This window comes from Leptonotus elevatus, chromosome 6 (genome assembly GCF_054856555.1).
Source record: "Leptonotus elevatus isolate MCC_2025b chromosome 6, RoL_Lele_1.0, whole genome shotgun sequence".
In the NCBI taxonomy this organism is placed as follows: Eukaryota; Metazoa; Chordata; class Actinopteri; order Syngnathiformes; family Syngnathidae; genus Leptonotus; species Leptonotus elevatus.
In genome coordinates, this window is record NC_141244.1 from 22,383,893 (window position 1) to 22,400,270 (window position 16,378).

Genomic DNA, 16,378 nt, shown 5'->3' on the forward strand with positions numbered 1-16,378 from the left:
ATGTCAATTTATATTATTTTTTTGTTTTTTAATTTTTTTATTATATTTTTAATATCCATTTGTAATATTTAATTAATTAATTAATTCATTCATAAATATTTAATTTTGGCAGTTTTGTTCCTCCATATTTCATTGTCGTGTTGTCTTGTGTATTACCTTGCCCTCCATGATGGCCACCACATCCGGGAGACCTTTTGTCACTTTGGCCCGATCTGAAACAAAACCAGTCAGCCTCTGCTGACACCAGCTCTCGTGGTTTCTTCTGATTGGCAACTTTGTTTCTCACTTTTCTCAATGACGGCCTCTTGCCTGAAGAGATGCAAACAACACATTCAATCAGTAATCAGTCAATCACGCTGAATGATTTTGCGACAAAAGAAAAGACGTCTTACTTCAGCCTCTGGTGCTCCAGCAAGGCATCTGTAAAAGCTGCAAATAAATAGGATTATCATTTCAGTGAAGTCATCCTACGTGTCGTTGGATCTCGCACGTTCCCTCACCTTGTCCCGAAAGGTCCAGGTGACGCTCGTGCGTCTCGACGCCGTCAAACATCTCCAGGGTGTATTTGCCTTTGTCGTTCTCCGTGGGGTTGAAGACGTCCATCCAAACCGTGTGCACGTTGCTGCCCATCCTGAACCTGGACTGCGGTTCCATCCGTTTGCCCCTGTGAGACGTTGCACAGGCAGTACAGCGGGTTAGTGGCAGGGTAAGCAAACATGGTGAAGGGGCATTAAGATGTTGTGCTGCACGCAAATGGAATAAGATGGAAAGAAGTGCCCCAAGTATAAATGTTTTTAAATCCAGATAAAAACAGTTTTTCCCCCCTTATAAATTGTTGAAGGCCTTTTAAGCATTTTAAAAATATATATATATTTCACTCTACGGTCTTTTGGTAACTTCAGAAAGTGAATTTTTTATTTATTTCCTTTACTTTTAAATGTCTCTGAATCTTTTGGTTTTAAATGTACTTAAATGTTGTTGACACTAATCCACTATTTGTACAACTAGAAACTAGTTTACATTTGATGAATTGATTGAGTTTAATTGCCTTGAAATAATGTATAAAACCCATCATGAAATTTTCCAGTAAATATACAAATAATAAAAAAAAAAAAAGGAACGTGAGTACAAATTAAGAGGAACAGACATTTTTCCAAAACCTAAATATCTCTGTATTCAGTTGTGCTATATAAAGTTGCCTTGCCTAAACAATATCATAATTATTATACAAACGTTTTTGGTCTCATAGCTTAGATTCATATTAAAATATAAGCAAATGAACCACAAATAAATATGAAAGGTAGTTTATCAACCTCAAGAACTACAGAAAGTTAAATACTTAACTAAATACAAAATATAAATATTCTAAAATATAAATAATACACTTCTAACAAACAAACTGTAAAATGGAGTAGTCCAAAGTGCAACTATAATCTGTATTCAGTCTATTACCTCCATGTCCAGCAGGTGGTGCTACAGCCTTAGTTTAAAAATGCCTTTTGCACACTTGCAATAAGTCATTGAAATGTGCTTTTTCTTTGTCCAATGCAGACAGCTCTGTGCAAAATGTTGTTTAGTTTCGTCTGTCTAGTTCAGTTAAATCACCAATGTAGTCTAAATTGCTGCTTTCTTACAAAGACAAATAGGACATTACTTAAAGCGAACATGAATAATGACGGGATGAGCTTATAGAATGAATGTAAAAAAAAATACATTCAAATTAGGCTTGACAGCCCATTTATCTTTTGAGACTTTCTTTTGGCTCCACTTGACTCAAATCATTGCCAAACATCAGCGTTCATATACTTCCTACAACTTCTATTGACCTTGTCAGTATTTCTTCAACTCTGCCTTACTTGAAACTCCAGGTGGTCTTCAGGTAGCTGATATAATACGTGAGGCAGCAGTAGAGCCTGAAACCTTCTGCCGTGCTCTGAACCCTCAGCGGACCCGCGGACAATCCTGCAGAGACGGATGGAGAGATGGATGGATGATGTTGTCAACGCAGCACATTGGCGGGGTCCTCCGCTTGTGTGACTCGCTCACCGCATTGTTTGCTCAGCTGCTGGAGAAGCTTGTCGTACTCTGTGAAGAAACATAAACTAATAATAGTAAGCGGCGTGCACACTTTTTTTTTTTATGAGATGAACTCAAATATCTAAAACTTCTTCCACATCAATATCACAATTTCTCTCAAATATTATTCACAAACCAGTCTAAATCTGTGATAGTGAGCACTTCTCCTTTGCCGAGATAATCCATCCCACCTCACAGGTGTGCCATATCAAGATGCTGATATAAAAAAGATTCATTATTTTATTTATATTTTTTATAATTATTATAATGAATAATAATAATTATAAAAAGATTAATTATTTTATATATTTTTATAATAATAATAAAAAATTCTAATTAATAATAATAATAAAAGTTATATTAATAATACATAATTCAAATAATTATTATATATATTTTATAATTATTAATGAACTTAAAGGTGCAGTTTTTTTTTTTGGTGGGGGGGGTGGTGGTAGCCTGGCAAGTGATATGGTATAGTGCAAAAAAAAAGAAGAAAAAAAGGCCATTAAACCAAATGAGCTCCCGTCACCTTCATCCCGCAACGCCAAGGTGCTGACGTCCTCTCCTCTGGCATCAGACACCACCGCTTTATACGAGCCCGCCTGCTTTTTTTCAACCTGTGGGGACTCATTTAATTATATATTCAAAACGGACACATATATTGATTAGTGTTTGAATACCTGTGGGATGGTGAGCGCGCTGACTCCAGACTGGGGGTCATAATCAGCCTGTGTCACCGCCCCGCCGTCCTTGAACCACTTGAGGGTGGAGTCTTTGGTTGTGTTTGTCACCTGTGGAAGCAGAAATACATTACATCAGATGCAAGTCAGTGTATTTAAAAATATATATATTTATGATAAAGTAGCACATAAAGGGCTTAAAAAAAAAAAGTAATAGTAAAAATTTTGAATAAACAAAGAATAAAAATAAAGCTTTTTTTTTTAAACATTCTTTCCTTTATTAGTTGAAAAATATTTATTTTTTTAACCAAAACATAATATATAAACTATAGAAATATTTAAGGAGGGGTTGGCAACATTTCATCTAATCGGGGGACATTTCAGTTTTTATGAAGTCCTCCAAAAATAAATACTTAATTTATGAAAAACTAACTTATTATGTATGATGAACATTTATGGGTTAGATATTTAGCCCATAAAGTTGGGTCAAATAAATAACCCACAAATCAACCCTTGGGGTTGGCTTATTTATTTGACCCAACTTTTTGGGTTAGTTGACTAACCCAATTAAATTAGGTAAAATATTTACCAACCCAACTTTTTGAGGTATTGGGTCAAATTAAATTAATAACCCACAAATCAACCCAATTTTGGGGTTATTCATTTGACCCAACTTTTGGGGTTAATTAAATAACTTTAAAAAGTTGGGTCAGTCCCTTTTTGACCCAATTTGGGTTAACTTTGATTCCAAAACAAAGAACTCCAAGAAGTCCAGCTACCAGATGAGACACATATTTATAAAAAAAATTCAGTATTTTGAAACTTTAAAACTGGCCAATTTGAATCAAAACAAGCACTCAAACTTCTAAATTTATGAAAAATATGATCACGCTTTTTTGAAGCATTTTACGACAGTTCCTCTTTTACCGTTTGCACTAATGACCGTCACGCAACGAACGGCAGACGAAAACAGCGCCGTTATATTCATTGCCGCAATTAAGTACCTTGCACTTTATGATCACTTGGCAATCCTCGTTAACGTTCCACGACAAGAACTCCTGGAAGTGCGGTCCTTTGGGAGAAGCAAAGGATGACAATGTCACGGTGATGTATGCCGAGCTCAGTGTGCATCTGTGCCGCTTAAAGGTCACCGGCAGCCATTTGTTATCGTAATGAGACGGCCGCGTTTTCATGTGGACGTGAACGGCGGACGTGGCGTGTTTACAGAGAGACGTCTCACCGCTCTTTCGCTCGTGGTCGCGTCGCTTGGCGTTTGCCAGGGCCAGCAGCTCGCGGAATTCTGTTGGGGGGGGGGGGGGGGGCGTGATGAAAGACACAGATAATTAGACAGTTGATTAGATACACCGACACAGTCTAATTAGACAAAAGAGAAGCAGCAAGAGGAAGTTGGATGCTTTTCACAGCTTTGGTTTCCTCGTTTTTTTGCGGTTGTCTGCGAGGTGTGAGATGTTATTTTGGGAAAGGCATTTCATTTGACTGTATTACCGTTGCTGTTTATACATTTAATTGTATTATCCTAAAAAAAGCTCCATGTCAGAATTGTTTTCTCTCCCTTTATTGGCGTTCCTCATAGTTGGGAGAGGCGTTTTTTTTCTCCCCAGTGTTTATTCAAAAGCAGTCTGTCAGGTGTTAGGTGTTTATTCAGGTTTAGTTTGTATTGTATTTTTTTATTATAATTATCATAAAGGTTGATTTATAAAAATAAAAAAAACGACTTTTAAGAGATCATTATGTGTAGGACAGTTATTGTGGTAAGGCCTTCCGCATTTAAAATGGATTTACTGTCATTATTAATTTGTTAATGTTAATGTATGTTTAGCTTAGATATTTCCTCAGGCTATCAGTTTTTGTTTATTTATATACTCTAGTCTGTTGTACGTATAGGAGGTTTTTGGGGTAGGGTTTTAATTTATGATCTGTGATAATTTTGTATTATTATTATTATTATTAGTTATAAATAATTGGTTCAGTGTTTAATTTTTGTAACCAATTTTTTTGTAACCAATTTTTTAAATAAAAACAAGTATTTGTTTACAGCTGTAATAATTTTTACACCAATATATATTTTTTAATTAGACTAAACCATGCGTGTCAAACACATTTTGCGTTTCAAACAATTTTTTTCATATTGCATAAACACAAGAAATTGATGATTACGTAACTTGTTTAGAAATCTAAATTAGCTCAAATTAGGGGTGTCAAAATTAGTGCGTTAATGCTGAGTTAATTTAATTAATTTGCAACGCAGCTCACACGTCCACGTAAAAATTCAGCAGTAATACATTTAGGAATGATGCATATATTTGTGGAGCTGTCACCAATGTCTTACAAATGCAATTATGCCATCTAGTGGCAGAAAAATGACCTCAACAAAAATCAATATTACACTTTATTTTCTTTTTTTTTTACAGTCCAGTCCAGACCATCTTTTTAATTTTACAAAATTTTATGAATTATTATTAAATTAATGCCAGCAGGCAGTGGCAAAGTGGCTCATATCTCCATAGTAAACGCCTGATTTGTCTATAAAGAGTATTGATGACCGATCATAAGAGCTTGAAGGCATCGAATCTGTTCTGTGACTCACTATGATCCACCAAGACCAACGTGAATTGGTTCCTGGCACGTCCATCGCGCAGCTGGGCCGTGTACGAGCCTTCGTCCTCGTGGCTGATCCGATCCATCAGCACCTCCACCAGACCGGCGGCCTTGTCAAAGTGGATCCTGCGGCGCTGCAGACGTACAAACGAGAAGATACGAGGTATGAATGAGGTGTCGTTCGGAGAGAGCTACTCACCGAAGTGCATTATGAAATATTTTGCAATTCATGCAGGATACAATCAGAAGCGGGGGAAAACCGCATTTGAGATCATTTCCCAGGCTTTTATGTTCATTACGTGGAGTGTATGATTGCGTAATGGTGATGGGACTAGGGCGGTTGTGGCGCGGCGGCGTGCGGCCATGTGATGTACGGCGAGCCCGAGGGCGCTAATCAGCTAAATGGGCTTTCGGATTCGCAAACCTCAGCTGTGATCATTCAGAAACGAGGCGTAATCAGCGTTCCTCCGATGGAACGCGGGATAGCAGGCAGATAATGGACCGAATGGAAATATGAGACGCGAGCGGCGTGTGAGTGGCAGATGCTGCCGGTGAGACAGTTGATGCAAATAAGTGAGTGAATGGTGACACCATGTTGGATTGTCGTAAACATTTCTTGACAATAATATGTTATATGTGACCTCACTAGTCTAAACTGATTAATAACATATTTGTGGAATATGAGTTATGACGCAAAATCTTGCCACTTGCTGTCGTTTGAAGATGACATCGCTGTTGCTCAGGGCTCAGGCAACGACCAATCACAGCTCACCTGTTTTCTGAAGCTGCACTGTGATTGGTTGTTACCTGAGAAATGTAAGGCGCTTTAAGGGGCCTTGTAAGGTGGATATACAAATGAAGTACAATTTACCATCACTAACCTATGCAGTAGTACATTTAGAATTACAATCAATACATGTATGAAGACCACTTGCAGGCCATCCAGATAAAACAATCAAATCAATCCCTTCCCCTCCCAAAAATGGCCCCAGCCTCTCTCTTTGTAACATCATAAATTCTTCATTTTTCTTAACGGTTTGGCCTTGGGGGAGGTCATTCCACAACCCTCCACTTGTCTGACTTCATTATAGACATGGAATGTAATCATAAAATGTATTGTGCAGCATCTGTTTTGAGTGTCAAAACACATTTAAAATGTCCTTCCCGAGACCGCTCTAAAATAATATTTGTGTTGCCCTATCATGTTATTTGTCATTTTATTTTCCTGCGCCTCGAGGGTAATTTCCTCCAGCGGACGTCAAATCTACACGTCTATGACGTGCAAAATTGTCAATTTGTCCCACCTTTGTTGCCCGTTTGCTTTTTTTTCAACTCACGGCAATGCGTCGGGCCCACGTGGGCGTCGCCTTGGCCTCACTTGCTAGCGAGGCGTAACTCTCACCTGCTCCGCGTTATTAATATCTCGCCCTGCAGGATTTGAATTAATGCTCTGACTTCTCACGTTATTTATTTATATACAAAAGAAACTGCAAAGTGTAAAGTTTAAAAAATGGAGTTCAAGCCACAAAAAAAAGTCAAAATTTGGGTCAAGGCATTAATAGACGTGGTAAAAATTTTAATAAAATCTGCGTGTTAAATATGTTATACATTTATTTGATCAGTTAGAAAAACAGTAATTAATTTAATTATAATTAATTAACTAATTACCAGTAATTTAATAAAATAAAAAATGTTTTTAAAGCAATCGAACACAATATTCTGTGGACCTTGCAAAATCAGTCAAAATCCAGTAAAACAGCCAGGAGCGAAGGGGGTTGCTTCAGTGAAAATGGCTGCGAGTGAATGAGTTAAATGAAATGTATTTAGTTAAAATTAGGCTTTACACAATCACGATTTTTTGGGCCGATCACCGATTTGGTCAGAAGATGCAGCAATATATTTATTTAAAAAACGTTTGTATTTACTCTACAGTCGTCTGCCGCCATTCGCGGTGGAAAGTGACTGGCCCAGCCCACGAAAAGCAAAAACCCAAGTATAATTGACGGCAGTCGAAATGTATGGTAAATAAAACAAACAAAAACATTCTTCAAAAAACGCTGATAAATATTCGTGGAACCAAATAAGACATTACAGCCCTTCACCGATTTTGCATAAAATTGAAAAATACCGCCCTCTGGTGGAGAGGCTTATCAACAATGACGCATATTTACTCACTATGATACATCTTCAAAAGCGGAGTAGTTTTACTTTCTTTTAATTTGATTTCAACTTCTCTTTATACCCGTATGACATCTAAAACGACACAATACAGGCGTCATGATCGAGAGGCTCCATTGTCAGCTGAAGGCCAATGTTGTGCTGTGAGGAGAAATTCAATGCTTGCATCAAGCACAATTTTCCCAGCCAATGAACGGCAAGAGAGGTCCGACTTGAATCAATGGCGGTTGCCATGGTGGCGATGATAAGCCCCATCTAGTTTCTTACTGGAGTGCTGGAGATTTCTTTGTCGTTGAAAACGAGACGCAGCTCGGCATCGTCGCTCAGACTTTCCGTCTGGAGCCACAGGCGCACGCCGCCCGTCTCCGAAACCTCCACATGCCATCCTGACTTGAGTGCGATTACTGGCAAAGGATGAGAAATTTCGATCGTTAAAAAAAAAATGAAAAAAAAAGATCACTGAATAAATACTTGTAGAATGAGTTCAAAAATAAAATGAAGAGAAGATGCATACATGGATTTCGGACTTGCTGGCTGAGTTCTTTGAGGCGTTCAAGGTCTGCAAGGTAGAGAAGAGGTTCATTAAACTTTTATTTCATTGATCACATTTTGAAAAGTTGATGGAGAACGTGACGGCTTATTGGTGTAGCGACCTTGAGCGAATTAGATTCACTGAGTTCAACTTTGTGATGCCACTGGAGGTGATTGCCAGTCAGTCCGCATATGTTCACAGAATTAATCAACAACATTCACATGAAAAACGATGTCAAAGGTAGAATTTCCTAATTTTAATGTAACTTTTGTGAAATATTAAATTTGGTGAACTTTTGAATATATCACAATGGGTGCAGTAGCTTGAGAAAAAATAATTAAAAAAAACATCATCATCAAGATAATTTCAAAAATCCAAACATCATTTTTTAATTTCTAAGAAAAAAAATATGTGCAACACAAATGTTTTTTTTTATTCGTTTCAATGAAATTTCCAGTTCAAGAATTTTTTTAAAACATATCAGTGGGGGAAAAAAGAGGATTTGGTTATTTATTTTAAACCTGATAAACTAACTTTAGCCATGCCAAAGGATAAACATTGATTTTTTTTTGTTCTGCCTCTGTGAAATTTGCGGTTTGAGAATATTTGAACATATCACAGTGAGTGCAGCAGCTTAAGAGAATTACAGACTTATATAAAAAATATATATATTTTCAATGCTAACTTTAGTCATATCAAAGGAAAAACAGATTTTTAGTTGAGCCTCAGTGAATTTTTTAGTGCGAGAATTTCACATTTACATATTTCAGTGAGTCTGTCGGAATGATAAAACTCCTTCATCTTCAAAGTGCTGTTTAGTAAACAAATTCAAATATGTTCCACTGTTCCAATGGTAAATTGTACAGTGCTGTGGAAAAGAGACTTTTTGTTTTGGCATAGAACATTCGAGATTCTGAATGATCGGTACGTCATTTCCCACAACCTTCGGCCGTGAGGAGGTAGCTGGATGACAGGCTGGGATCGTCGCTCATCTCCACGGTGAAGAGGCCCAAGTCTTCCTCAGAGGCGTCGCTGAAGGTTAGGACAGACCTAATGGAGACAAAGACGATCGAGTGTGCCGTTTTTACCTTTGTGAAGGCCTAAAGACACACTAAGATGTGCTTTGAGTCCGTACTGCATTAGCTAGAATAATTTAAGGGGGCATGTGTTTTTTGGTTTCGAAATTGCAAACAGTTCCCAGGTTTCTAAGGAACTTTCAGTAAAAATAAATAAATAAATAAAATAAAATAAAAAATTAAAGTATACTTTTCACTATCGTTCCAAGCGGACTGTTTTGAGGGGACGGTGTTTCTACCACATGCAAATGAGCCACTGTGATAGCAACAGGCAGAAGACTTTAAGTGCTCTTCCACAAGATGGCAGCAGGTACCGTCCATAGTGAACTTGTGTGAACATTGAAGCTAAAGCTAATCTGTGCATCCAACAACAGTGCATCTTACCCTTTAGCGGGCAGTATTATGCCAATTTGCTGAATGAATGTCTTGCTCACGTGTACGTTTTTGGAAAAAGGCAGCTCCCAAGTTTTTCTTGGTTGTGTACTTTAACATGCATGCACTCCCGACGCCCAACCATTTGAATTGAAACTATGTGATCTCACTCGACTAACTCTTTTACTGCCAAACGTTATTCAAAAAACAACCCCTACTGTGCCAGCCCATTTTGAGCATTTGAACTCATCTTTCAAGGCAAACAGAACATTGTGTGATATAAACATGGTGGATACCATATGAAAGATTGGATTCCATTCTTTCATTAGAAATTTTTTTTCTACCTTATTCTGTTCTTTAGTAATCACCATTTGAAAATAGGTAATTTGAGTGAAAAGTGAAAAGAATACATTTTCTGCACAACAGTGACTTTGACACTAATATTTTTTTTAGTTTAGTGACACTCTGTGAATTAAATTTAAGGTGACAAACGCTTTGGTCATTCACGTCATCTTTGAAAATGTTTTATTTCCTAAAATCCGCCATGTTTTCATGTAATTTGATACTACCGGGAGCCCGTTGAAAAGAGATACGACGATGCCATCTGCTGGCCATAGTTATGTGGGCGTTTTGGGATTTTCCAACCCCATTGACAAAGCAGCGCTGCACAAGACTTTGCACTGCCCATTGAGAAAAAAAAAACGTAGTTGATATCAATTGACGTTATTGGTGGTATTAAATGGGCGTGTCCTTAACGTCAATTGACGTTTTTGGCAGTAAAAGAGCTAAACATCACATCCTGATTAATATTACATTTGTGGAATATGACCTATGCAACAAAATCCAGCCGTTTTTGTCCATCCCAGGGGGCGGCCATTTTGCCACTTGCTGTCGACTGAAGACAACATCAATGTTGCTCAGGGCTCAGGCAACGACCAATCACAGCTCACCTGTTTTCTGAAGCTGAGCTGTGATTGGTTGTTACCTGAGACCTGAGCAACTGTGGTGTCATTTTCACTTGACAGCAAGTGGCAAAATGGCCGCCTTCTGATATTGATAAAACTGCTGGATTTTAATATTCCACTAACGCAATATTAACCAGAATAACATATTTAGAGTAGTGGGGCTGCATAGAACATATTGTTGTCAAGATTTTTGGGGGATTGACTTCCCCTTTAAGTCAATTTTTCACAATGTGTCCCCTTTCATGAGGCCTCAACACAAGATTCAGGCACTCATCGGGGCTGGCACTCGATGGGAATCCTCCCAAGTTGCCAGCCGGCTTGTTCAAGCCTCATTGACACCAACAGTCGCTCTATTAGCTCATATTTTAAGCAGAAGTCATTTATCCTAATATAATTTGGCCGTGTGAGGATGAAATCGTTTAACGACCGGAGCGGGGAAGGACGGAACATCGCTTGCAAACGAACACGAGAAGGCACTTAAAAGAGTGTGAAAAGGTCAGAGACTTTGGCGAGTTGAGTTCAGCGACTGAAATGCAACTTGGCTCCGTCTCGCATCCTTTTCACAGGGTTGCCGACCCCTACGATATCACCCCGTGTTCGCACCCACGCAGAGCGGGCAGCCCGCCTCCCACCTGCCGTCCTTGCTGTCCGCCTGAGCTCTGGCGCCGTCGATGGGCTCGGTGTAATTTTTGTTCCAGAGACCCTCTTGGCCGTCGCAGACGTGATCGCACTCGTACGCCAGGTAGATGAAGCCGTCGTCGTCCACGCCCACCTCCATGTTTTTGGTATCTGAGGATGACACAAGGAAGATTTATTTTTTTAATGTTTTAAGCCATCATAGGAGTGGAACAGTGTACCTCGCAGACAGATTTTTTTTTAAATTGTCCATTGTTCGTGAATTTACAACCCAGCTGTAAAACCCAGTTTTTTTTTTTTTTGTGCTCTGTCAGAAATACCCTAATGCAACAGGATGGTGATGTTGGAGAGGAACTAAATTTAGCCATTTAATTTTTTTTTATTTTTAATTAAATTTAATTTTTAGGCGTTAAAAGAGAGTTTTTGCCACATGCATTTTGGGTACTTTTTATTTTTATTTATTTTTAAATAGAATTAGCTTCAAGCCATTTATTTTTAAGAGTAATTTTGGAAAATGAGTTTGAAATCATATTTATGATCATACATGCATTATATTTTCAATATTAAAACTGGCTATTCTTGAAAAAAATGAGGTATTTATTTGTATTTTATTTATTATGTATTTTTTTTCAAAATAGAATTAGCTTTAAACTATTTATTTTTAAGAGTAAATTTAGAAAATTTGTTTGAAATCATATTTATGATCATACATGCATTATATTTATATTTTAAATAATAAAACTGGCTATTCTTGATTTTATTTTTAGGTATTTATTTTTCTTTTATGTATTTTTTGTACATAAAAAAATAGAATCAGATTTAAGCCATTTACGTTTAAGAGTAATTTTGGAAAATTTGTTTGAAATCATATTCATCATCATACATGCATTATATTTATATTTTAAATATTAAAACTAGCTATTCTTAAAAAAAAAATGTAAGTATCATTCTCGCTTTAAAAAAAAATACACATGACAACAATTTCTGTTATTTTTATTTTATAGCAGCGATTTGGTTCGAGAATACATTTTACAAATACTATTTTCTATAGAAGGAAAAAAAAGAGCAATGGATTGTAACTTTTTTACCCCACCTCAAATTCTTTCTGTTGGGCATTTCTAGTATTTCTAGTATAGCCCTGCCGTATCGAAGTGTCATGTCGAAAAGGGGCTCACATAGTACACTGTAACAAACAGAATTATGCAAAGGCTGACCTGGCGAGGTCTGTGCCGTGACTGGCTCCGAAGGGATGGAGGCGGCTCCCGCTCCCGCCTCATTGACAGCCGACGCACGGAAACGGTAGATTTGACCCGCCTGAAGACCTGAAACCTGCATGTTATAAGAAACGCATCAAACTTTAAGCACCCGTGCAATACCTCAGGGTTTTTATAAAAATGTTGGAGCTGCAGAAATCACACACAGGTTGTTCACCAATCACCTCTGATTTGTTAGTAATTCAAATTAATTTCCCTCATCCAGAATAATGGCAATAGAAGTTATATAAAATCTATAAAATCTGATTAAACTAGGGGTGTCAAAATTAGTGTAATCATTTGGAGTTCATTTAAAGTTCCTTTAATGCCACTTTTTTTTTTTTTAACGACAGCTCCTTACTTGGAAAGCCTGTACTGGGGGAATTCCAGTCGCAACGCAGCAGACACGTCCACGTCAAAATTTAACAGTAATAAATGTAATAATAATAATAATGCATATATTTGTGGTGACTGGGGTCAAGTTATATTTTACAATTTTACATTTTACAAGTTACTTCATGTTAAAGATTAGATAGCTCTAAATATGAAAAGAAAAATGCACTGAGCTGTCACCACCGTCTTACAAATGCATTTATGCCATCTAGTGGCAGAAAAATGACCTCAACACAAATCAATATCACACTCGTTTTTTACAGTACAGTACATCTTTTAAACATTAACTCAATTTTATGAATAATTATGAAATTACTGTATCAATGACTAAAAGATGCAGCAATATTTCTGTTAGTTAAAAAAAATCCACTTTGATGTTAACAAGAGTAGTAGTTTTTTTTGTGTACATACATTTAGAACAGATATAACATTTGTGATTAATCATGAGTTAACTGAAGTCATGTGATCAACTCATTTGCTCCCCAAATTGTATTTATACGTAGCTATTACAAAAACGGCCAGAAGGTGGCAGCAGAGTATACAAGATCAGCCAGGGCCATGTTGCAACAAGCTCTTTTCCCCACAGTTTTAAACAGATTTGTGAATAAAGATGAAACTTAGCTATATTCTAATGCTAATTGCTGCAAAACGGATACAGATAGAAATATACTTTTTTTCCTGATGAAAGAAGAGGCTCTAATCCTTCTTTTGGTAGGTTCCATGTTTTTATAGCAACATAACAGAATATTCTGTGGACCTTGCAAAATCAGTCAAAATCCAGTATAAGAGCCGGGAGCGCAGGGGGTTGCTTCAGTGAAAATGGCTGGGAGTAAATGGGTTAATTACGATTAAAAATTGTAATCGCCTGACACCCTTAGATTAGACACAATTAAAATGAAGTAAAACTACACAGCTCTTACGGAGTTATGAATAATACTTTTCTGGTCTCCTATATGCTTACCATTATTATACGAGTCCTCACCTTATAATACGTGTCCGTGACTGGCTTGTCATTCACAGCAGTCCACGTGTCGGACTGCTCGCCCTGGCTGATTTCCAGTAAGTAGCCCGTGACGGGGCCTCGGCCTTCGTAAAGCGGCGCAGCCCACAGGAGCACCAGCGAGTCGTCCCTCACTTCGCGGGCCTCCAAATCAAAAGGACAACCTGAGAAAGAGATTGAGCGCTGAGCATGCGTATCCATGACGACATCTATCAATACCTGCCAAAGGAACATGAACACGTTCCTCGATCTACTTGACTACGGCGGTTAATTTGCCTAATGATTTTTGGGGCCCACTTTTGAATTATTAACGGCATCCAGGGAAGACCATTCGGCAGGATAAATGAGCCGCGCTTCAAAAAACGACATGTGCCAGAGAGTGCTTCGTTCCATTTTCAATATTAATGTCACAAGCAGCAATGCCCGTGCATGTGTGTGTGTGAGAGAGCGTGTAGCCACGTTTCCATGCAATGCATGGCTCGGAACACGCGTGGATCCCCGAGGGCTTTTGTTTTCACTTTATATGTCGCCATGGCAACACTTGACGGCCAAGCTGGGGCCTTTCTGCAACTAACGAACACTTGGTTCGCACCAGCATGATGAAACACGGCATCAGCCTGCATTCTATAGTGTTTAAGTTTCTATGTGTTATATAAGAAGGGAGCATGAAGTGAAAAAGCTGGTTTACTCAGAAATAACAATCTCTTGCACCATTTTGGGGCTGGTGCCCCTGAACATTTTGAAAGGCAAGGTGTCCATGTTGCAAAAGTATCAGTAGATTTAATGTGTCGTGTTGGAAACATTTGTGCTTCCAAGCCACAAATATTTTCCTGAGGTTTGCCTTGCCCCACCTGTCCTTGAATGAATAAACAAGGTGCAGGAGCTGGCAACAGACATAAGCACCAGCAGAGCCATGCACCCTGAATGCATATTTAATGGCGTTAAATTGTTGAAAATGTCCATTTAATTGGACAAAATTGGTTGAGATGACTGGGAGCATTTATTATGGGCTGTGTAGATTTTAAAATGACGCTTCTGGGCCCAGTAGGGTTCTGAGCTCAGCAAGCTTAGGGTCAATAAGTTCAGAGCAAACATGGTGCATCAGCATTTAGCTGTTATGCTGCATGCAAATGAAACAAGACGTCAACAGAAATGGTTAGTCCCAAGTGTAAATGCTTTTAAATCCAAGTTAAAAACGTTTTTTTCCCCCCTCATACCTATGGTTAAGGTCTTTTAGAGAATTTCCAAAATCCATCCATCCACCTGTCAATCATCAAGCATCCATCCATCTATTATCTATTCATCCATCCATCCATCCATCCATCCACCTGTCAATCCATCCATCCATCCACACATCCATCTATTATTCATTCATCCATCCATCCAAAATCATATTCTTGCATTAACTTTTTATTTATATACTTTGCTTTTAAACGTCTTAATTTCTTCAGTTTTTAAATATCTTAAATTATTTTTCCTCTAAATGTTGTTTTGTGAAGCACATTCATACACTTTGTGTCCAAAACGCGCAATGTGTATTTTCACATTATCCGTAAAGAATGGGGTTTTCCTATTATTTCAATGGAAATGGATTCATTCTGGTGGGAAAAAAAACTCGCGAGAAAAAATGGTGTCAAAGCTTGTTTAGTATAAGGAGAAATCAAGCAACTCCAAACCAAAAGCAGAACTTATTTTGAATTAATGTCATTGTCATTGAATTTTTCTATAAGCAATATTTCTGCTAAAAATAAATCCAAAGACTTTATTTTTAAAGCCATATTGCAGAGCCCTATTTAAAAAATGTTTTGGAATAATTACCATTATTTCCCTTGCGAAAAAATATGAACAAATTAGAGGTTAATGAGCAATGGATTGTAATTCCCCCCATCATTTCCCCCCAGTTTTGGAACGTACCAGGTTCCGGCATGGTCCACTCTTCACACAGAAAAGCCTCGCTGGCCTCCGATGACTTCCCCACACCAACCATGTTGGCAGCAAACACGCGGAACTGGTACCAAAGCCCGCTGGTCAGGTTTGAAACCTATTTCAAAAGACAAAACAAAGACCCAATAAGGTAACTAACAACAGCCAAATAATGAGTCCAGTGAAGTGGCCAGTGTGAAAAATGCTGAATAAAGCACAAATGAGCTGGACTTGGCATTGCGGCTGTCTCTTCCCCGCCACGTTTGTTTGGATTTATTGCTCCTGGGTCGCACAGGAGCCTTTCTCCAGACTCCGGCAGGCATTTGAGAAGGCATTAGTGCTGCTGCCAGCGATTTCTCTTGAGACCACCCTAGACACTTTTGCTTTGGGAAGAGAAGGGATTCAGCCTTATTGATCTGCACATTGATCTTACTATTCGCAGCCACTTAGACTTTAAGACTCTTATCGCCTCGGTGAGACGCTCTCGCCTTACCGAGGCTAAGCGATGCACTCGGAGGTGCGGCGGAATCCCAAAAAAGAAGAAGAAAAGACCATTTTCACTTTTGAAATTGACTTCACATTTTAGAATTCAAAGTACGCTCGAAATCCACTTGGGCAAAGAAGTAGCGTTTGATGCTTTGACTCACTTTTCATTCCTCTGTCTAATCAGCC

General features: G+C 38.2%; 1 protein-coding gene across 1 annotated transcript in view; it reads right to left on the bottom strand.

The window, feature by feature from the left end:
• The window catches only part of myom3 (myomesin 3), a 59,669-nt gene that overhangs the window by 2,515 nt on the left and 40,776 nt on the right, over positions 1–16,378 (bottom strand). Inside the window, exons 19-36 of the mRNA XM_086077891.1 lie at positions 15,698–15,824; positions 13,766–13,947; positions 12,352–12,466; positions 11,134–11,290; positions 9,032–9,138; positions 8,071–8,115; positions 7,824–7,960; positions 5,368–5,512; positions 4,000–4,059; positions 3,764–3,831; positions 2,760–2,870; positions 2,609–2,696; positions 2,047–2,085; positions 1,857–1,962; positions 501–664; positions 393–429; positions 287–309; positions 157–212 (exon numbers count right to left, since the gene is read on the bottom strand). Of these exons, the coding sequence (XP_085934017.1) occupies positions 157–212; positions 287–309; positions 393–429; positions 501–664; positions 1,857–1,962; positions 2,047–2,085; positions 2,609–2,696; positions 2,760–2,870; positions 3,764–3,831; positions 4,000–4,059; positions 5,368–5,512; positions 7,824–7,960; positions 8,071–8,115; positions 9,032–9,138; positions 11,134–11,290; positions 12,352–12,466; positions 13,766–13,947; positions 15,698–15,824 (1,767 nt within the window). The remainder of the gene's footprint in view (positions 1–156; positions 213–286; positions 310–392; positions 430–500; positions 665–1,856; positions 1,963–2,046; positions 2,086–2,608; positions 2,697–2,759; positions 2,871–3,763; positions 3,832–3,999; positions 4,060–5,367; positions 5,513–7,823; positions 7,961–8,070; positions 8,116–9,031; positions 9,139–11,133; positions 11,291–12,351; positions 12,467–13,765; positions 13,948–15,697; positions 15,825–16,378) is intronic.